At 43.8% G+C, this 23,377-nt stretch overlaps 1 protein-coding gene across 1 annotated transcript; it reads left to right on the forward strand.

Moving 5' to 3' along the window:
- Positions 1–18,359: 18,359 nt before the first annotated feature.
- Positions 18,360–21,424, forward strand: FGF4 (fibroblast growth factor 4). Its single transcript, XM_071557119.1, has 3 exons — positions 18,360–18,663; positions 19,472–19,575; positions 21,248–21,424. The coding sequence occupies exons 1-3, from the start codon at positions 18,360–18,362 to the stop codon at positions 21,422–21,424; spliced, it is 585 nt and encodes a 194-aa protein (XP_071413220.1).
- The last annotated feature ends 1,953 nt before the right edge of the window (positions 21,425–23,377 follow it).

Genomic DNA, 23,377 nt, shown 5'->3' on the forward strand with positions numbered 1-23,377 from the left:
GAGATTCAAGGAGATTCAAGGAGATTCAAGGAGATTCAAGGAGAGGAGAGGAGAGGAGAGGAGAGGAGAGGAGAGGAGAGGAGAGGAGAGGAGAGGAGAGGAGAGGAGAGGAGAGGAGAGGAGAGGAGAGGAGAGGAGAGGAGAGGAGAGGAGAGGAGAGGAGAGGAGAGGAGAGGAGAGGAGATTCAAGGAGAGGAGAGGAGATTCAAGGAGAGGAGATTCAAGAAGGGAGAGGAGATTCAAGGAGGGAGAGGAGATTCAAGGAGATTCAAGGAGAGGAGATTCAAGGAGGGAGAGGAGATTCAAGGAGGGAGAGGAGATTCAAGGAGGGAGAGGAGATTCAAGGAGGGAGAGGAGATTAAGGAGATTCAAGGAGAGGAAAGGAGAGGAGAGGAGATTCAAGGAGAGAAGATTCGAGGAGAGGAGATTCAAGGAGAGGAGATTCGAGGAGAGGAGATTCAAGGAGAGGAGATTCAAGGAGAGGAGATTCAAGGAGATTCAAGGACAGGAGATTCAAGGAGAGGAGAGGAGTGGAGATTCAAGGAGAGGAGAGGAGTGGAGATTCAAGGAGAGGAGAGAGAAGTTCATGTTATGCCAGGAAATGAGATTAGGCTCATGCAGAAGGGTCTGTCCCCCATTATGGTAGCAGGTGTAGGGACCCTCCAGCACAGCCCTGCAGGTGTTAGAGGCAGGACAAGCCGGCACAGATCTGCACAGGCTTCAGGTGTGGTGGTGGGGAAGCAAAATAAACCAAAATAAAAAAGATGCCAGGGCAGGAACCAACCAGATTGCTGCCAACCCCACTGTGCACTACAAAGTGGTATTGCATTTCAGGAACTTGGCTCAGCTCTACAACCCCCTTGTATTTCAGGTACTGTTCAGTGAAAAGCAGCATTTCCAAATAATTTTACATTTCAGAGAGGAGGTTTTCTTGCTTCTGCAAAGATATAAACCTACTGAAAGTTCCAGGACTATTAGGGCTTTGTGAGATTCTTTCTCCTTTTTGCCTTCAACAAAAGCATTCAAAGTAAAGGTAGATCTCTCCCTTTCTGAGTATTTTTTGTGCAAATCTTTGCATAGCTTTGGCACAGTTATGAGAGGGGAAATGGTTTTAAGCCAGCTGAATCAATTGCAAATTGATTTAATGGGTCCACTTACTGAATCTCAGTACCCAAGGTTTTGAATAACTGAGATACTTTTCAGTGTAAGCAATAAATACCAGGGATAGAACTGTATTATAGGAAACAGAGACTATGACTGAGCTTTGGATAATCAGAATTCTAGTTTGTATCATGTGTACTTTGGCAGCAGCTGATTCCTACAGGAATAAGAAAGTAAGAACGTGCAAACTGCAGTATGACACCATTGCTGTGACCTCGTCAGCAACTTCAAGGTCATCATGAGAAAAGTCTTCAGCATTTTTTTTTTTGTTAAGATTTATTACAATCATTGCAAGAGAACACCTGCTAAATGTCAAAAGATTCCTGGGAAACTTCCAGTGTTTTCTAAACCAAAAGTGCACCTTTTACACAGCTTTTGGGAATCCAACCTGATGAAATCCATTCTAGTCTTCATTGATTCAGGGTATTCTATTATTTGATCATTCTCTAAAGCAGAAGCATCACCACAAGTGATATTCAAACATATTTTCCCCCCAGACAAATTTACCACAGTCTAAAATAATCCATTTTTGTTTCTTGAGATTCCTGATGTATCTCACACTCTAAGGACCAGATCCTTGGCTGAAATCAGCTGGAATTGCTGTAATGGCTTTGGTGAAACTGAGCACTTAATCAGGTGGACTAACCATTGTCTAAATGTATTGGGAAAAACTGAGTTTGACTTGTGAAATTTATACTAAACAAACATGGAGAAATATCTTCACGTTCAAATTTCTAGAGGTTTTTGCTGAAAGCTACCATGTGTCTCCTCTGGCTGCACTGCAGTGTTCCTTCCCTACATCACCATTTTATTTTCAGCTCAGCAATTCTCTCTTTTCTTTTTTCTTTTTTTCTTTTTTTTTTTTTTTTGACTTGAGCAATGAAACTCTGTCTGCTTCTCAAGACTAATATACGGCCCCTGAGTGAAGGCAAGGCTGTGATTCAAATCAAGAGTTCTGTTGACATTCTAATCCTTAGAGCACAGCTGGAGCATTTCATGAACGGTGGCAAAGACCCTCCATTGATTTACTGCCTTGGTATTCCACCAGGAGTCCATGTTCTGTGTTGTTGGCTGCAACATGCAAAAAATAACTCTGTGAGCTTCTAATTAAGGCTTTTAGCTATCTTGGAAGAAAAGGGCTGTGCTATATGTGAGGTGCTGCTGGTTTCATGGATTCTCCCCTATTTTTATAGCCCCAAGAAGGGCTATAAACAGGATAAACACCAAAGCTGCTCTCTGAGCCTGTCAAACAGTGTGGGATGGCAAGAATTTTCATGTCTTCCCCAAGCTCCTGCACCACTTATTTTTGCTCCAGTTTTACGCAAATTTTTCCCAACAAGCAAAAAATCACTTCTCACAGCTCTCAAAAGTTGCAAAAGGGGATCCACAGCTATGCTCTGGGCAGCAGAGAAACCCTTTTTTTCCTTCCTGCAGTGCCCATCCCCAGGCAGAACTTGCACGAGAGCAATTTGGAAGCCGTGCTCTTTCTTGTCTCGCCCTTCGTTCCCAGGCACAGTGACACTGACCTGAAGAGGAGAGTTCCCTACATTGTTTCCAGCTTGCACTGCTGAATGAATAGCACTTGCAGTATTTTTGGGGTGGTGACTCACAAGACAGTCATGAATGCCCCCTTAAGAGACCCATCAAAAGCCCCCTGGTAAAAATGTGGTTTGTTTTTCCTGGTTTTGTTGTACAAATTATGCCTGTGGATATTTCCACAGGTCTCCAACTCAATTCGTTGTCCAAGCAGCAGGTTGTGACCTAAAAGGCAGCAGAGCAGAGATGCAGATCCTGATCTGACACCATTCTTGGTTATCCTAGCCTGTAGCAACAGCCAGAACAGTCTTTCAGAGGATCCCAAGGTGGCAGCCAGGACCACACCAGCAAAGATCCTGAGTGCCTCTACTTGCTTACCTACCTCTAATTTCAGTGGTACTTCAGGCAGAGAAACATCATAGAAATTCAGGGGTTTAGGGATAAAGGTGTCTTGGCAGATCTAGTATCACGTGTGTTGTTTGTATTTTTTTTTTAACCTTCAGAAAGTGCTTCACAACCTTTATTGTTCCTCTCAAAACTAACGTGATGTTGTCAGGGATTGTTATCACAGTTCTTTGAATCTCCAAGTGTGATGAGATTTGATGACTTGAGCAAGGCCAGAGACAAGTTGGTATTAAAGCATGGTCTGGATTCAGAGAAGGGCTTGGAACAGCTGTAAGTTCTGGAGTTGTGAGCGTTATATTTGGACAGAAAGACAGCTGTGAAAAGGAAAAATGTCATATGTCCATTTTTTTGTCTGAACACATGGCAGGAGATACAGTGCTTTAATAGAAGGTGTTGCCTGCTCACCTTCTTTCATCTCCTAACATTTGTATTCTTCAGGTCCTTCCACTGGGCTCCAAGCCTTAGTAACCTCTGGGTTTCAAACTTTCCTCCTTTTACTGAGACAGAGCTTCATCTGGTCAGACCTTTGCTAAAGCCACCCCATTCCAGATGGTCAAGACCTGCTCTGATGTCTGTTGGTACATCTAAGGGCTTAATGACACAAAACTTAACTGAATAATTCTCTCAGGGCCCATCAGTGTTTTATGTGAACCACATTGTTGGGGTGGGTACTCCAGGAGATGGATCATGGCAACAGGAAAATGGTCTGTTCTTCCATGAACAAAACTGGGTCTCACCTCAGCAGCAATCCCTCTGTTGAGTTGATCCCCCAACCACAGAGGTCCCATCATCTTCTCAAAAGTGGACCATTAGAAACACTAAATAAATCAAAGGAAAGCTCGAGACAAAACTTTTGAGCCTGGAAATGCCACATGGTGAACCAGAGCAGACTTTTCCTGAATCACTTGGAGTTTTACAGGTTGATGAAACAGGTCTGAACCCTCTGAGATGTGCAACCAGAGTTCCCCAGCAAGTGGATTAACTTCCCATGGTGACCCCCCTCATCCTGTGAGAAGCTGCAAAAGAGTCTGGGGATATCATGCAGGACTATAAGGACAAAAATTTGCATATTTTGGGGCTTTTTGCAATAATTTCATCCCTGTCAATTTGCTATGAACAACTGGTAGAGTGCCCTAGATTGCTGGTTCCTTATTAAAGGGTGCAGTGGAGTCCCCATATTTAAATGAATCTTTGGGGTATAATAAACCCAAGCAGAATCTCAGGGGATTTATGGCTCTTGGTTTACTGCAGATTTACAGTTGCACCAGAGGCTTTAACTGAAACCCCCCTTAAAAACTGTTCTGTGTATTCCTTCTGAAACTACTTAGCTGTGATTTCCCTCACTGGAGTCAGAACTATTACCATAGCTCATTTGCAGAAAAACAAAAAGCTTTCTAGTCCATGTATGGTTAAAGACTAAGTGCAACAAAGCCATGAAACATTTCTATTCTTGCTTCTTTAAAGGTATTTCTTAGTATCATTCTTGTCAAACATATAAGATATTCCATAGCATTAAATTCTCATGGAGCCCTGATTCTAACTTAGCAAAAATCAGTGAAGGTAAAAAAGCCCACTGATCTAAACAGTGCAGAATCTGTCATTAGTAAAATAATGTCATGTAAAATAAAGAGAGTATAAGGTTTATGGCTGCTTATTTGGTGGGGCTGAGGTTATCCAATGGGAGAAATACTCCCAAGGTCCACTGAGATATGGTTACCAGACAGGAATCCCAGGAGATTCTGTTACCACACAGGAATCCCATAAGACAGTATTATCAAGAAGGAATCTGTAGCATTCACTTCACCACAAGGCAGTAATATTAGATTTTTAGAATTAAATCCTGTAGTATCTTGTTTTATAAGAGTTGGCACAGGAGGGACAGAGAAAAATGCAATGGAAGAAAGATGTCTCACTGGAACCTGAGCTGGAAGCCCTAATTCTTACACTGATTTCTAGCTGAAATAAAGCATCCAAATTTTCCTTATGGTCCTGAGATATTTTTACTCAATATGATATCAATCATGTATTAGTTAATTTTTTTCCCAAATACAGATTTAACTATTAAAATGGCAAGGTATGAATACTTTTTAATATGTGACTATTTTTGATTGGTGTAAATAGTTTCTGTATTTATTTATTTATAATGGATTTACTTTTATCACGAGCAGGACTACTTTGTTATAAATCCATGAAATGGCTCTTCTACATCAGCACCAACCAAACTCATGAGCTGTTCAGAACATGTTTCTGTGATGCCTCATTTGAACAGCACAGAAATGTAAGGCAATTGTTTTCCTCAAAATCTTTTTCTTTTAGTGTTGGTGTCACTGGCCTAGTTGACAAGAAGGCTCTGGGCATATGTTTCAGGAAGACCTGATTTAATTTCAGCCTCTCTCAGGAGTTTGGTCATTACATCTGTGAATTCTGATAATCTTCTGCCAGTGATGGAGAGGGTCCTTGGAAAGCTGTTGCCAAGATGTCCAAATAAGGGAAGTAAGACTTGCTATATTCATTTGATTACAACAGATAAGTCTGACTGCTCATCATATTTTAAATGCAATATTTTTCCTGCCTATACCTTGGTACACCTTTGTCAATGTTTAGTTGGATAAAATCTGATCAAGGGTAAAAGTCCCTTTAGTGTAAAGAATTTAGTGTGAACAGACAGATCAATTTTGTGATCAGCCTGGGTAAGGGCTGGGTATGCATTAAATTAGGAGCTAACACCAAGTTCCAGTTGTACTCTAATTCATCAGTATTTCTAAATAGGTCCTTTCAGAGAAGATATTTTTCAGAAGGTGAGTGACACATGCAGTGTGTCACAAACTCACAGTTCATCTCTCAGAAGTTGATTTTCTTTGCAAGGGAGACAGAAAAAGTTAGAACTTGAGGTGAGAAGTGAAAGGGGAAACCTGTTGAAAAGAGGATTGCTGATATATGCTGGGAAATTAAAAAAAAAAATAAATAAATCAATCAACATGTGTGCCATGGGTTGAGCCCAAAAGCCATCAAGGACAGTGCAGTGGCCCTGCAGTTGCCACTGCTCCTTGGATCCAGCTCTGTGTGACAGTTGGCATTCTCCTGGCTGCTCTGCCAACAAACTGGCACCCGTGGGACAGTGTCAGGTATTCCCAGGGCTTTTTAGAGCTACTGAAGGGCTCATCCGTGCTATTCAGATGTGATCGCAAGAAGCTGAAGGAAAAGGAGGTAGCAGGAAGGAATATAAGGCTCAAGAGGCATTAGGATGTTTGCTGTGTTTGAGAATACCTTTGCTTGAGTGCCTGTGAACAAGAAAGCAGGCACAGCTGAATAGTGGGCTTAAGGAAAGTCAGTTTAGCTTCAGAGGAGTGTACACACGCTGATCAGATCTTAACCCTAAAAGACGTAATCAAACAATACTGGGAGCATGGGAGACTTCTGAATGTGCTAAGTGGACCATTAGAAAACACAACACCTATAGTGGGGATGTTGGTGACACAGAGGTACTAGGAAGATTACAAAGAGAGATTAGTGGTGATGACAGATGGAGGAATTACTGGACCCACACTTGGAGAGATGCAAATCACAACCTTAGAGCTTTTGTGATAAGGATTCCAATTCCATAGGTAATGGTTTGGGACCATTAGTTCACATACTGTGGCTTTACCCTCCCATGCTAATGGGTTGCAGTCCTGGTGACAAGAGGGTTTGACACCCCAGTGGTCCTGGGACAGATGAACCTCCTGGTGTCTGTGAAAACCCAAGGGCATCCCACACACCTCTGATGCTCTTTTTGCTCAGTGTCTGACATGTACCTCTGCCCAGAAGGTTATGAACATTTTGAGGGGGACCATAATCTGCGAGGGATCCCTACAGTGGAACTCATTCTCCACATGCAGTGACCAATTTCACATCTTGCTACGAGATGGAAAAGACAAACGACCGTGTCCATCTCGTAAAGATTAATAAAATTAGTACATTCAACAGCAAGCTGAGAGCCATGCCAATAGTTTGTGGACATCTTGAGACTGACAATCTGTCAGGGAAATCTCACCTGCAAAAAAAAAATGACATTTTACAAAGTTTGTCTCATCCTGCGTAGTTGAATGTCTTTTTCTTTATATAATGTGCTTCTATTTGCTTGTATTGCAAAGAAGTAATTCTCATCTCCCTTGTGAGAACCTTCCAACCCTTTCACAAATAACTCTCTCTCCTGTCTGTCTCACCAGCAGCATCTCCTGTGCTTACCTGTATAAAGGAGTATGCAAAGGATATTTTTGAAAATGTGACTGAGGAGCTATGAGGTTTTGGTAGAAGTGGCAAGTTTTTGCAGTGGCAGAGCAGCCTCCGTGGCAAAGTCACAAGCTTGAGGCTTGGAGCAGAAATCTGGTCATGAATTTGGTTTGGGATTTATTGCTGGGCAACTTGGAGCCCAGCTCCTCAGCAGCTGGCTCTCTAGCCAAAACACACTGGCAAACAGAGCACAACTGTCATGGTAACAGCCTTACAACACATATTGCACTGGCACTCTGGAATTCCTAAGTGTTACTACAGGAAAAATGATGCCTAATAATAACCTTAATAGTGACTATTGCTGCTGCTAATAATAGCAATTATTATATTTATGCTGCAACAACAGCAAGATATATTTGGCAAGTCTTTGGTGATTCCAAATTGCTCTTTAAATGTGTCTGGCTGATTTTCTACCAGCCCTCTGTTGAGGTATTGCTGCTCCTTCAGCACTGTAGCTTTAGTCCATGGGCAGAGATGTTCTGCATGTTCTCCTCTGCAGCTCATGGAAATCCCTCATCATTACAGAAACTTAAGTAATATGTAACTTAAAGTAATATTTAACTTATAGTAATATGCAACTTTGTTATAAATGAGTATGGCGGTGGTGATGCAGGAGTAGCACCACGGCAGGGCACTGGGTACAGACCATTGCAGCCCCAAAAGGGGATCCCAAAAGTGTTCCTGAAGCCACTTGACCAGCACCATCAAATCATGGTACCTCGTCTTTGGGAGCTGGCTCTTCAGCCTGTGTCCATGTAAGACTTGAAAGCACCATGAAGCACAAGAATGTGTTGCAAATCATCCCTTATGCTTGGTAAAAAATAATGATCATTTGCTGCTGTTAAATAATAATAATAATCAGTGTATGAGGTTTGTTTCTATGGTTTGAATTATGTGCACCAAATCTGCTACAGGAGGCAGTTTTGAGGTAGTTTTTTTAGGTATACACTCCGTAATTTTCCTGCTATAGTGATGGGGAGGGATGGAGAGAAACTTTCTAAGCTCTTTAAAAATCCAATGGAGTACAACACTTGCCAGCACAGTTCTAACCTCCCCTCCTTCTTCTTCCTAGCTCATCAGCAGTGCCCCAGCCATTATGAGAAAGAACAGGGAAGATCAGAGAGAAAAGAAAGGATGAGACACATCCCCACATGTTTGTTATGGATGTTACTGCCTCTTCAGTACTGATAGTAAAAACTGCCACTGCTACCAAAAATAACATTCTTATTAAATCATTTTGGCAGCAGTTCAGTGGGAACTTCCAGGCAAACAAACAGGAGAGCCTTGAGGGCTCCCTGGCTCCTACTTCTTCCAATACCTTCCAGTCCCCAGCCAGTGGGATTTTTACTGGGGCCGCAAAAAAGCCCAAAAAGGCGACGGAGCCAAGATTTCCACCTGCACTCTTAATCTAAGGTATGGTCTGCACCAGCAAACACTCACCTTCCCTGGGATTCATCACCTAGCAGGATCTTCAGGACCAGTCCATCTTATTTATTTAATCCTGTTTGTGGTTTGATTGTAATTGAAGTCTTAGACTGATTTTTTTCCTTTCAGAAAAATAATAAAAGGAATGATAGTAATAATATGTATTTTGCTGTAGACAGTAGAAATGACATTTTACAATAAGAATTAGTGTACCATCGTCACTATGTTCCTATGTCTTCCAATCCAAGAAACACTCACAACACTCCAATGCTTTTTCTGAAATCCTGCATTTGAACTTCAAGTGACAAGCCTCTTAGTGTGCTGGTCCAACAACTCTGAGGAATAAAAATTTACAAATTAAAAAGTGGAAAGAGCATGGAAAAGAAGATTAATTTTGAAAGGATTTTGTTTTTTAATGACAGAACCCATACCGGTACGCAAATTTAGTTTTCAACCAATGAAATAAATGAAAACTCCTGATAATTTTGTAATACCTCCTTCCAGCATTATGAAATTTCTATAAGGTAGCCAAAAATATTTGCTTCCCAATTGCAGGGCTATGCTAAATGGCCATGAAGGCACTGAAACCACCCCATCAGATTGTGCCTGATTCTTTAAATACAGAATAAATTGCATAGAGTGTGTCCCAGGCAGGTCACCAGGAGCTCTGCTGTGTTCCTTTTGCGGTGAAGGGTGTTCTTCAGTGGTTATTATAAGACTGTAAGACTTTGGGGTTCCAGGGCTTTTTCTGTCCATGTCTCTGACTGAGTGGAATATTTTGTGACTGTATATAGCATGTGGCAAATAGCAGAGCAGTGACTGCACAGCACTGTCTGAATTCCCTGGGCAGGGAGTTTTCCCTTCATTGTGTGTCATTCCCATCCCACTGTCCTGATTCCAACAGCTCTCATGGACATCCTCCATTCCTGCTAATATAGATAATGTACATGGAGATTCATATCAAAATAATAATCCTGAATGGGTGTGCCCAGACATAAAAATAGGAATCAGACTTGGTGTGGACTCACCTTCTTTAGGTTTATCCCATTATCTCAGGAAGTTATGGGGAAATGAGTTACATGGATTTTAGCTCAGTAGCACCTTTCAAATCAAAAATCCCTGAAGCATCAATGCAATAGTTTACCTATTATTCCAGGTGGATAGTGGCAAAGGGAAAACCCTGGGGCTGTGGGACATGCTCTGCTTGCACTGACAGGGTTGAGATGACCACACTGTTACACTCAATGTTTGCAGGACACACACATTCAGGAAGGATACTTGGCTGCGTTCCAGGTGGCTTCCGATCCACCAATGGAGGGAATCATGGGTTGGTCCTGGGAAAATATTAAACTACCGAGGCCTTTGTTCTGTCATTGCCTACCTAGTTTAAGACTGTTTTCCTCTCTAGACAATCTTTAAAATGGTCATTTAGGTTTGCATTTAACTCATTCTACTTCTTGAAAGCAAAAAGCAGTCCCAAGCAAGGTAAGAATCTGAGCTAATTCCCTGGGGCCTCTTCCCACAGACCACAGTAGCAGTATGGAAACTGTACATTCCCTTGGTCCAAACACAAACATAATTGGAAATGGAAGAAAAATCATAATGTTCATGGCAGAGAGCTAAGGGACTTCATGGCTTCATTGAGCACACTGACTTGGGAGTCTGGGCATGGTCCCTCTTTCATCTGCAGGAACAAAAGTAAACCCTGGAAGAAATGTACTCTTAGAGCAGCACCAGGAATCATTCAAAAGGAGATAAGGAGTCTTTGTCATATTCTTTTGCCTGTCATTTTTTAACCTGTATGTCTTAATTCCTGTAGTGCTGAATTATTGTAGCTCTCAAAGCTTTACTACTGAAGTGAGAAAGATGGAGGGGAAACGGTTAATATTAAAATGGTTGACTAAAACAAAGTTGCTCCGGGCTTTGAATGGCAAGAGGAATTAAATTATTAAATCAAAAATTAAGCCATGCCATCTCGGCTGGTTTCTTGGTGTCAAGGGGATTTTTCTGGGCAAGGATCATTCATCCAAATCTTATTTACTCATACCTTGTGTGATCCAGAGTTGAAGTGAGAACTGGCTCCCATTGTAATCTGTAAGGCCTGTTATTCAACAGCATAAAGACAGGGAATAACCAATGTGCCAAAACCTCTGACAAATCCTCTAGACATGTCTGATGACAGATGACTGATGGGTCTGATGACGGATAACTTGTTTTACACACTGCAGCTAGACATTTCTCAGCTACATATCTGGCTTCTTAGCTTCTCTTTCCAAATGAAGGGGAAGAAAATATATTTTACCTAATGTATTCTTCTGTCACTACCCTCAAACAACACAGAATTTGATGAGGAACCTCCATGCTGGTTGATCTTTGAGCTTTAAAGCTGTTACCTGTGTTTATTTCATGGCTTGCAGTTTACTTTTGAAAGAACTCACCCATGGAAACCATGCAGAAGTTTCTGGCTGACTCCATCAGGAGAAATATAGTGCTGAACTGGTGTTATGCTTGGGGTTTTGTGCCAGAGTGAAAGATAAACTTGTTGCCCTGCCAGTACTATTGGTGGTACCAGGAAAGCAAAATATTTGGGGAAATTTGGGGATGTCTGTGTTCTGACCCCGACCCCACACAGCCCATCAGGAGCAGAGCTCATCCCAAATCCAAGGAGCCCAGCTATGTCTCCTGGGGTAGGTGAGTGCTTTGGTCCTGCTGGGTCTGTGCAGTTTTCCTGCCTTGGGGTCAAAGCCAACATTGCAGGCCCTCTGCATGCTCTGCTATGGTAGGGAAGCAACTTGACTAGACCAGGCTTCAAGAACCTCTACCACTGTAGTTCCTCAACCCCCAACAGATCACACAGGTCTTTCACAATCCTTCTGGTCTTGATTCACTCTCTGCCACCCCCAGATGCACCTGAATGGCAGCATAACTGCCTCTTACTGCCAGAGTGAGCAATGGACTGGGAAGGAGGATACCAGCTCCCAGTTCATGGAGGTGCTCTGAGGATGTGGCCACCACGTCAGAGGACTCAAACCTCGCAGTGATGAGCACCAGAAAACACCAAGAGGAAATAAGGAAAGGAGACATCAGTTTGTTTCACAGCTGTGACACTAAAGGTCAAGTGGAAAAGCTGGTCTCCTACATGCTTGGAGAGGTTATGGATTGGACAGCTATGTCCATATATGTTCTGACAGATTTTAAGTGACGCTTTGCTAGGGAGTTTTCAAATTCAGCAATACACGTCATTTGCTTACAACAGCCAGTTTTCTTCACATTAGCCACCGGTAAAAAATGATTCATACAAGAGAGGCCACATGTTGAACAGCTTTGTGTAAACCAATTATGCTTTGTTCAAAGTCAGCTAAAACATTCTCACACAAAAAGTCAACTTAAGCTACTATTTCCCACAATAATAATAATAAAAATAAGCTTAACAAACACTTACTCTGATTCTCAAAACTCATTTTCTATTATGTTTCCTTTTACCAGTTTTGCTTGGCAGTGTCAAGTAATGTATCAGCAGAAGTATGTGTGCCATAATCTGACAAAAGGAAAAAAATGTGTATTTTTAGTTTTGAAGTGTTTATAATTTCAATAGGTAAAGAGAAGACAGGACAAGGAAGAGCAAAATAGCATATGCAGAAATGTCAGCAATGAGTATGAAAGTACAAGCGTGTGAGCTACAGCCTAAGAATGAGCCTGGCTGGGAACAAAGTTTTCCAAAGAAGACCAACTTTATTAACTGGAGCCCCCTGAACGTATTTCTTCATCTTCTCAGACTTCCCTTCCAAAATTTGCTTCAAACTACATGAGGATGAGGGCTGTGGGGCTCTGACAAAGCCCTAGGACATGATTGCCCTCTGCAATGGTCTGCCTTGACTGATGACTTCCCAGGACATTTCCACTGTCCCATGACACCGAGCCCTGCTCTTCAATAATACAAAGTCCAGTGATACTCCTGAGGAGTCCTCAAATCCTCCATGCTCTCCACTTATCCCACCACCCCACAGAAGAACATCTCAGGCTTCAGGAACTGCTACAAATCACAATGAGAAATCTTACTTAAGGGTGCTAAGAATCCCTCCCTTACCTGGTTTTCATGACACTGGTGCCCAAAGTGATGTCACCTCCGTTCCAGCCATAGTTTACGCATTCAGGTAAGCAGAGGCACCATCCTGGTGACTGCAGAAGATCCAGCAGAGAGGACACACCCTTCATGCCCGCAGTTAAGGTCTGGGTGATGTCCAACCATCCTTCATGATGAGTGTAACTTCCATGAAGAGCACTGGTTGCTGTGAGCCTGTCACCTTGTCCTGAAGATGGAGAAGAGAGCAGAACAGCTCCTGGAAAAGGGTAGTGGACAACAGGAACCACATGCAGCAAGAAGAGTAAAAGCCACTAAGCAAAGACAAACTGTTGGAAATACAGAGCAGGAGGGACACCAGGGTTGGGAATTTTTGCTGAGGGCAATGCATAGTGAAAGAAAAGCGTGGAGCAAACCTGCAATGTGAGAAACAAGCTGAGAAGCAGAAGGTATAATAGATTGTCTGGATTTGTTTCTTCACCTGAGAGCTATTCATGTGTCAGGCAGTGACAAGGAGCAGCAGGACAAGGAAATGGCTTTCCATGATCAGGTTGCTTGGTGAGTGGCCTCAGGTCCCCCAGAGGGTCGCTGCCACCACACCACCACCTCACACCTTTGAACTGATGTTGCAGGAGCATCAGTCTTGCAGTTCAAAAGCAACAGAGCAAGCAAACCAAGCACAGCAGCTGAGAAAAAGGTTGCTGGGGCACTGAAGGAAGTGCACATAAAGTCAAGTGCCTGTGGCTTGATCTCCCACCTGGCCGTACTGGGTGCCCACCCCTGCAGCGGTGGGTGTATGAGCAGCATGGACATGAGCTGGAAGTGTGAATTGCAACATCTGAGCTGCTGCAGACCTCCAGGAGCCACACAGATGGCCACTGCCATATCCTCTCTGATCTCTGCTTTACAGTAGGGCTACACAAACTCACCAGCAGTAGAGGGAGTAGCTGCTGAAAACATCCATCCCCACCATAAGCAAAGTGATGTTCAGTCCTGGAGGGACACTGGAGGGAGGTTCCTGTGGCAGAAAACTGCCCAGGGTTGCTGCTGAGGGCTGTTGTACTCCACTGTCCTTTTCCAACATGCAACACTACAACATTGCCCAAGATAATGAGGTTTGATCACGGCAAGACGCTTCCTACAGCAAACAGCCCAAGCACACAGAGATCAAACAGACCAGCTGCGAACAGAAAAAAACCACCCCAAGTGCATCTGACTCATGTGTGGGTATGTGTGTTATGCAGGAGGCAGGGGCTGCATGGGTCTGGGAGACCTTGGCCACTCCAGGCTTGGGCCCCCCCAGCATTCCAGGCAGGCTCCTCTCCTGGGACCACTGCCCTGCTCACACACAGAGGCAGCCAGATGTGAACGTGAGAAAGCTCTCTCAGCCCAGTCCCTTCTGCTGGGCTCCTGTCTTCCAAAATAATCCTAATTAAAAGGGGCGTTTATCAAAGGGGAACCTGGGGGGCAGGCTTGCTTTTTTACCATGTCTTCATAGCATGCAAACATGGGGAAAGGGATTTTTTTTCCTAAGAATATATTCCTCTGTGCCCTTTCCTTCCAGACCATCCTTCCAGACCAAAGGGTCTCAGTAAAATATTTGCCTTCAGGAGAAAAGCTCACGAGCAATAGCTTTCAGGGTCATTTACATCTATTTACTCGAGTTAATAAATATGTAAATTGATTTTGAAATTATGGATCTAGACCCCTCCAGAGATGCAGGCACAGAGCTAAGTTCAGATGACTGCTATGCCAGTGCAATTGCAAACTAATGTTGTAAAGATATTACAGATTCCTTTATCTTTTCCCTTTTTCTTTTGGAATCCATGATATGGGGCTTGAACCTGAATTCTGTAAAACTTTTCTTCTTTTTAAGCCTAGATTTCCAAGTATTTGGAAAGCAGAGCTGTCTGAACTGCAACATCCACATACACTTCTTCTTAGGGAAGAGAGCAAATACAGATGAAGACATTTTCCCTAGCCTAGTATCTAAAGTATTGCTGGGAAGAAGTGTGGGACATGAGGAAAAGGGGACACATAGCAGTGAAACATGGCAGCATATGGAATATTCAGAATTAATTATGGGATGATCTGGAAAACTCCCCTTCACTGTGTGACAGTTGACAGCAGATTGGAGGGTCAGTTCCATTGGTTTCCATAGGGAATATGCTCCTTTGATGGTTTCCTGGGACAATAATGTCCAGATGACAATATCAGTTACAGCATAAAGACCTTGAAGGTCAGTGGCTTCCACCTGTCATTTACACCTGGTGCAGACTGAAAATGGTGCAGTTCTGCTTTGCTTTCATCCCTATGGATTCTCCACAGGTACAAACAACAACAACTAGAGGGCTTTGTAGCATCAGGACTTGTGTTTCATGGGTAGCCTGCGCACAAGCTCACACACACAGGAATATAGAAAATTTGAAAGCAAAACCAAGCCTCATGGTTTTATTCTTAGTTGGAAACTTGTTGCTTTTCTGTCAGGAAGGTTCACTGAAAACCTTCAAGGAAACAGTAAAAGCATCCTTTATTAATCAGTGATATTGTGACAACGTACTGATGTTCAGGATTCTCTGTGTAATGATTTAGGACTTGATCGTGCAAACATATGAACTCAGAGCCCACCAAGGTGTTTTAGGACCCATTTCCACACATCCCAAAGGGATGAAAGTATCATCTCTTGCTGAGCCTCCAGTGCACATGCCTAACTTAAAGATCTAACAGACTTTCACATGCACAGGATAAGGTCTCAGAGTTCACACTGGTTTGGGTCAGGGAGAGCTGCTCTCAGTAGCAGTAAGGCCAAGCAGTCCTGGCCCTGATCCATCACCTGTGGGCATTTGGCCACTCCTTTGCTTCAGGAGGGAAGCTGCTGGGTAGGTGTGTCAGCAGAAGTGCTGCTCCTCAGCCTTATCCTTCAGAAAGCAAATAAACTTAATCGCAAATTCATCCACTGCTGTTTGCTAAGAGCAAATAATTTAGATTTTGAAGTGAGGTGGGATCATGCTGTTCCAAGGACCCTGGGGAAGGAGAAGGTGTCCAGCAGAGCCCTGCAGAGCAGGGCAGTTTCCAAACCCATGAGCAGCTGTCCTTTGCCTGATGCACAGCCTTTACATCCAGAACTTGGCTCACCAGCTGTAAAAGGGACCTGATGTGAATGGAAATGTAGTAAATATCTGTGTATTTGACATCAATGGATTTCACATAATCATACAATTGTTAAGATTGGAAGGGACCTTAAAAATCATCTCATTCCAACCCACTGCCATGGACAGGGACACCTTCCACTAGACCAGGTTGCTCAAAGCCCCATCCAGCCTGGTCTTGGACACTTCCAGAGTTGGGGCATTTTTTACCTCCACAGGGAAAAACCTAAATTGTGCATTGTTTAAACTCACACACAGGAATTAACCAGTTTGACAGTGAGACAAAACTACACCTCTGTGTTTTGTACCTCTGTGGCACCAGATTGTGATCACCCCCAAAGCGCTGGGAGCCTCTTTCCATCCTGAGAGGTGTGGTGGGGACAGGCAAACACACACACACACACACACACTGTATGTGCACCTCACAAGAAGAAATAAAAGCACATCATCTAAGTTTGCTCAGGTTTAGCGAAGGTCAGAGATTTTCACACCTAGGTGAGCTGTCATCTGGCTTAGGGCAATTCTCTTTTCTCTCGCATCCTTTGCTGGAACAGCAGGAGAGCTTTACTGGCGTGAAAGACTAAACTGTCTTCAGGCTATAAAGGACTTGAGTCACAAACCACTTCCCTCCCCCCCTCCTCAAAACACACTTTCATATTAATTCAGGACCTTCCAAAATTGTCCTAATGTCTCCTCACCTGTTTGATCGAAACCCTGTTGAGGGCCAAGACTTAAACCAGGGGAGGTGACAAACCATACGGGATTTGCTCCGAGCAAAGTAATTCTAGACTGATGGGGTCAAAACTTCTCCTGTTTTCAAATACTGAACTTCATTTTCCTGAACTTACATCAAATGAAGTAACTACCTAAGAACAACTGCATCATTAAGACACAACAGCACTAAGGAAAGATTAGAAACTAACCACACCATTAAAAAGTGCAGCAATACTTGCATGAGTGGGCAGCCTCTAAGCTTTGGAATAAACTTGTGTCACTGTGGCCTCTGTCAGCACAGTGACCAAGAGGGAGCTCCACATGTCTGGTACTGCAGAGCAATGTTCTGCTTTCTGATTTCTTAAAGGGATATTTAGAATCAAAAACTTTATTACTGTTTTAGAGCACATGTTGCCTCTTTAAATATTTTCCTCTTTATTAAAAGCCTGCTCCTTTCCTTTGGTTTTGGTTGGGGTTTTTTGTTTGGTTTTTTTTTCTGCAAGTTCTTTCATTTTTCATTTCTTAAACCTCGCATTCAGCAACTATCTTGGCTTTTAATGAAGGGAATTTTTCTGCATCCAGCAAACTGTAAACTATGTCACTTGGATACAGCAAAAGCTGAAATTCCACAGATTTACATAAAGTCGTACACTGTGTTGGGGAGAACGTGTGCTGGTCATTCTTTGATTTTTGTATCTTGTATTAGCATTTGTAGGCACTTACAAAAGAGAAAAATATAAAGAAAAGCTATATAAAGAGAAAAGAAGAAAGAAAAGAAAGAAAAAGAAAGAAAAATAAAAAGAGAGAAAGAAAAGAAAAAGAAAGGAAGAAAGAAAGGAAGAAAGGAAGAGAAAGGAAAGAAAGAAAGGAAAGAAAGAAAGAGAGAGAGAAAGAAAGAGAGAAAGAGAGAAAGAGAAAGAAAGAAAGAAAGAAAGAAAGAAAGAAAGAAAGAAAGAAAGAAAGAAAGAAAGAAAGAAAGAAAGAAAGAAAGAAAGAAAGAAAGAAAGAAAGAAAGAAAGAAAGAAAGAAAGAAAGAAAGAAAGAAAGAAAGAAAAGCTGCTGAGATGAACGTAAAATATGACCTTTTCTTTTTAAAAGTTTGTGCTGTCCGTCTTGTTTAGCACCAGTGCTGCTCACCCTTTCCCTTCAAGACGCTTCGGAGTTGTTAAGCATCTAGGGGTGATAATTTGACTTTCAGCTAAACCGGAGGGCTGCAGCAGACAGCAGTAGGTGGTGATGTAATAGGTACCAACGCACATGGATATATAAATATCGTGGCCAGGGCTAAAGCGCTATGGCTGAGCAGCTATAGAAGAAGATCAGACAAGACTCCTGGAGTTGAGATCAAGTTCAGAAGCTCTTGCTCTCGGGATTTCCTCTCCATGCAGCCAGCCCAGGGAAACCGCAGATCCTCGGGGGACTGAGCACTACGCTCCCTGTCTCCCCGCTTTGCTTTTTGGTTTTTCTTTTCTTTTTTTTTTTTCCCTTTTTGTTGGCCTTCTTCGTTTTTTCTTTTTTTTTTTTCCCTCCCCGTCTTTGAGACCTCAGTATAAAGTGGGAGCTGGGAGGGCGAGCGCATTTTCGGAGCGAGCGGCCCGTCCCTAAGCGAGCAGGGGATGCCTCTGCCCGCGGCGTTGCTGCCGGCGCTGCTGCTGGGGCTGCTGTGGCCGGGGGCGGTGCGAGGCCGCTCGGCTCCGGGTCGCCTCCCCGCCGGGCCCCGCCAGCGCCGCTGGGACGCGGCTCTTTTCGCCCGCTCCGTCGCTCGCCTGCCCGCCGAGCGCCGCGATGCCGCCCGCGACGGCGACTACCTCCTGGGCATCAAACGCCTGCGGCGCCTCTACTGCAACGTGGGCATCGGCTTCCACATCCAGGTGCTGCCCGACGGCCGCATCGATGGTGTTCACAGCGAGAACCGATACAGTAAGCCGGCCGTGGCGGGCAGGTGAGACGCGCCGCGCCCGCGGAGTGGCCGAAGGGCTGATCCGCGGGTGCGGAGCGACTCAGCCGCCCCGGAGAGTGGTGTATCCCGAGGGGAGGGTGGTGTGTCCCGAGGGGAGGGTGGTGTGTCCCGAGGGGAGGATGGTGTGTCCCGATGGGAGAGTGGTGTGTCCCGAGGGGAGGGTGGTGGGTGCGTGGCAGAGCTCTGGTTGCCCTGAAAAATGCCGCCACCCCCGGCACGGCGGGGCTGCGGGCAGCGCGGGCAGCGCGGCGGCGGCCGAACCCACCGGGCGCTTCGGTGGCACCCACCGGCGCTGCCTTGTCCCCTCGTCGCCGTCAGGCATCAGGTGTCGGAGCTGCCTCAACATCTGGCGGATCGGCGGGGCCGTGGGCCGCCCGCTCTGATCAGGGCTCTCCCCCAAAACTTGGAAAGCATCTGCTGGGGACTTAACCCTGTGGCCCCATGGCTCTGCTATCCAACTGAAACAATAAGATCTGCGAGGGGAGGGGGATGTAAGCTGCGCGATGACAAATGTTTCATTTGCCCTAAGCAAGCTCTGGCTTATTTTAACCTTGTCTACACAAGAGAATGCCTGGGGGCCAAATAAAAATAGATACTCAGCTAAAAGAAGAGAGGTCCCAGCGTGGGGCAGAGGGCAGCACGTGGAAGGTATGAGGCTCTGTGGCCACCCACAGCAGTGCTGGGGCATGGGGAGATGAGTGCAGCACTGGCACCAAACACTCCACAGTGTACTTCTTTGTCCCCCTGATTCCTGTGTCTCCTCTATAGGTCTGCTGGAAATTTCTCCCGTGGAAAGAGGAGTGGTGAGCATATTTGGTGTTAGAAGTGGACTCTTCGTGGCCATGAATAGTAAAGGCAAACTCTATGGATCTGTAAGTAGGCACCAAGTGTGTGCCTGGGGAGGGGACAGTTGGGCTAGATGTGTGCATGGTGCTAAAAGCTGCCCAAGCCCCATCCTTGCCCCTCCTGGGTCAGAGCTGCCCTGCCAACAGAAGGTGTCTTGCCCAGTTGTGCTGCTTAGTGAGATTTTGAAGGGAAACCCACTTTTTTTTGCATGACACTTCCTTGATTCCCACATAAAAACTGCAGTCATCCAATTGTGGCTACCCATCTTTCCTGCCACACAGACCAACAGAGGAGTGATTTGTGTCGCAGCACCACAAGGTAGCCTCAGTCCATTCACTTCGATATTTAAGTGCAAACAGCCTTAAGCAGGTGTGGCGGTTGCTCACTCCATCTCTCAAGAGGGCACTTGAACTTGTGGTCAGCCAGGCCCCCACAAGTGACCCTTTATGATGTGATGAATCAGTGACTCTCACATACCTATTGATCCCACTTTGCTAATGCTTGCGAATGGAGAGTCAGTTCCCATGACAGTTCAGCATCCTTAGGGTTTGATCTTCTATTTATAAGAAGGAAGATCTATTAGGAGACAACACAGATCTTTATTTACATTGAATCTTTGGAAAAGGTAGAGATCTCTTAGAAATTATACTTGAGCTGGACAATAACAGGGAATATCCTTGCCCATGCTGAGGCCATTTCTGTATAAGTTACTGTGATCAGCATAATTCAAACTCACATTCCTGGGTCTCCATCCTTGCCCGTGAGTTTTCTATGTCATGTTTCCAAAGTATGCTTTGAAGAACCTTGGGCTGAGGAAGAGCCAAACTATGTCAGAGATAACTAGGGCATGAAGACATGAAGCATCCAGAATTCTTTTTTGGGGCATCAGTCCTGTTACAGAGGATTTTAACTTATATAAAAGCCAGACAGAATCAGTCATCAAAGTGCAAGAACTTCTGTTGCATCATTTCTTAGGGATACTCCTGCTTTGGTTTCCTGGATAATCTCCAGTCCAGTGATCAGCTTGGCAGGCTGAGACCTCTCTTGCAAACCCCTTGGCTTTTGCCCAATAGGAAGAGATGAGTTCATTTGTTCCTCTCCAGATAACACACTTGTAACACCTGTTCCCCTTTGCACTCGCAAACGAAACCTCATCACTGAAAGTTGCAGGTCTGTTTTCCTGAGTCATTAACACAAGTTATCCAAACCTTCCCTTCAATTTTAAACCTAAAGAAGCAAAAAATACAGTTTGCTCTGAGTGTCTTTAAAATGCCTCTTTTTTTCTGAAGCTACATGAGAAAGTGCTTGTCTAATTCAGACTTTTCTGAAGCCTCTCAGGCAATTTCTTGCTGGTGGGACAACCACTGAGCAATTAGATGAGCAGGGCTGCAGAACCGGGCTTAGGCCTTGGTCACCTCACCTCAGCTCTGTTAACCCCTGTGCCTCCCACAACAGACAGAGCTTTTGGTGTCCTTCCCACCTCTAGGTGTACGTGCTGGGCCTGGGCACAGCACCCCTAATGACCCTCTGACTCCTGAGTCCTGTTTGAAGCTTCAGAGACCACTTCAAAAGACTCCTAAGAGGGGGGGGCTCACCTGCAGATATTCCCACAGCACGCCTTCTCCACCTGGTAGGAAAAATATTTCCACATGTGATGTTTAAAATTCCTTCCCCCTCACTCTTTCCTTTTCATTTCAGACCCATTTCAATGACGAGTGCAAATTCAAAGAGATTCTTCTGCCAAACAACTACAATGCTTACGAATCCAGGATTTATCCCGGGATGTATATAGCCCTGAGCAAAAATGGAAGAACAAAGAAAGGCAATAAAGTGTCTCCCACAATGACAGTGACACATTTTCTTCCTAGAATCTGAGACCTCTCCCTTCAGACCTACCTCAGCACAGGGGAAGATGCAGAACACGTTCGGGGTTAAAAACATGGTGCACTTTTACTGGAGAGTTTTATGCAAGAGTAGGTGTAAGATATTTAAGTTAATTATTTAAATCTGTATATATAGTCACAAAATTTATTTATAGTTCTGATTTTGTTGGGTTTTTTTTAAATTTCTGAAAACAAAGCGAACCTCCAACCCAAGGTCTTTTTTCATTTCATGGTGCAACTAGTAGAAGCCTTCTGCTTTGTGGTTTATTTAATTCATTTCTAAGTTATCACAGGTGTGCTGCTACTCTGTGCCCTACGCCAGGTGACATCCAATTCCTCTCTTACAACGTTTTGCACTGTTTGTGTGTTGCACAATGTCTGTTGTTGTACCTGTGTATTTGTCCGTGTGTTTGTTATGGTGGCTTTGTTCTCCTCCTCGTGTTTTCCAACCCTCCCATGACTCCCAGAGAAGCTCTTGGCCTCCAGCAAGGAGCGGTGGCAGAGTGGGATGCCAGTGTGGAGCCACACACAATGCCTGACCCCCTTTGTGCCACGTTGCTCTTTAATTGGAGTGAGATCGGTTTACAGCGGTGTGGTGCTGGGGAGCTGCCCCACAAATCTGTTTTTAGATCTGCCAGCACTGAACTCTGAACTTTGCTGCAGTCCTTCTCAGTGGAGAGGCTGAAACACCTCTGGCAGCTTCGAAGGATTGGGGTTGGGTTTATCTATTTAGACAAACAGGAGCAGAGCATCTTTTTTGGCCCTTAATGGAAGTTTATATTTGATACAATTGCTTGGCATGAGGCTGAAAAACAATGTATATTGTAGATCTACAGTGAACCACTTTGACTTTATTCAAATCAAATTCCCTTTCTTATTTGGAGACTACCTTCAATTTTCAAAGTAACACTCCTAAGTTTTTAAAAGGCAAAAGAATTTTCTGGTTTGTAGCAAACACAAGCTCCACAGAGAGAATTTAGATTGATTATGGGGAATTGAGGTTGGTTCATACTATTTATTATTTTTGCTGCAGTATTTGGAAGGAGAAATATGCTGCTTTTTTTTCTGTCTCATTCCTTGATGAAGTTGATTAATTTTCTACCTCACTAACTCTCAAAGCCAGTCTCCTAACAAATTCTGCATGGAAGGAAGTTACTGGGCTTATAGTTCTAGAGGAGGGCCTGGGGGAACAGCCATAATCCTAAATCTCCTTTTTTCCCATATGTAGCCAAAAGTATTCAGGATAGAGTTGGGTGCATCCTATTTGAGCCTTGTCACGTTTGAGCTATCTTTACCCAGTGGTTTACTTTTAGTAAGGATAATCATGGTGAAAATATTTTCAGACAGCTGTCAGGCTGCAGTACTATATCGTCATCAAGTAACCCTATATTTTTCTTTATATATTTTGCAAGTGTAACTCGTGTCTCTAATGTGATGAAGGAAAAGACAGGTTTAGTTATGGGGGAATCACTAAAAGGATTATTTTTTTTTGTTTTGGTTTGGTTTTGCTTTTTTTTCCTTCTTTATAAGATACTTCATCTTTGAGGCATCAATATGTTAAGTGGGAACCAGGACTAACCACAATGTTTGACGACTTAGAGGATGTTTGCAGATCATCTTCCCATCTAATTATTTCTGACTACACACCAATCTGAGTTCAGCTCTTTTTTTTTTCCTCTTTACATTCCTACACAAAAGCCTTTATTCCTTTGTAATGGTATAGACTTGCCTGTATCCTCTACTTACACATGACCTTGAAGACAAACTCTACTCACCAAAGTTCAGTAAGATCAGAGCCGGCCAGGACTAGACCTTAAGGCAGGTACCATCAAGGAATAAAATAGTTAGGAAAAAGGAAGCCAAATCAAGACTAAGGAAATGTCATGCCTAATGTTTTTAATTCTTTTTTTTTTCTGTAAACTGGGATATTTCTGTACTTTGTGTT

Source organism: Pithys albifrons, chromosome 6 (assembly GCF_047495875.1).
Source record: "Pithys albifrons albifrons isolate INPA30051 chromosome 6, PitAlb_v1, whole genome shotgun sequence".
NCBI classification, from domain to species: domain Eukaryota; kingdom Metazoa; phylum Chordata; class Aves; order Passeriformes; family Thamnophilidae; genus Pithys; species Pithys albifrons.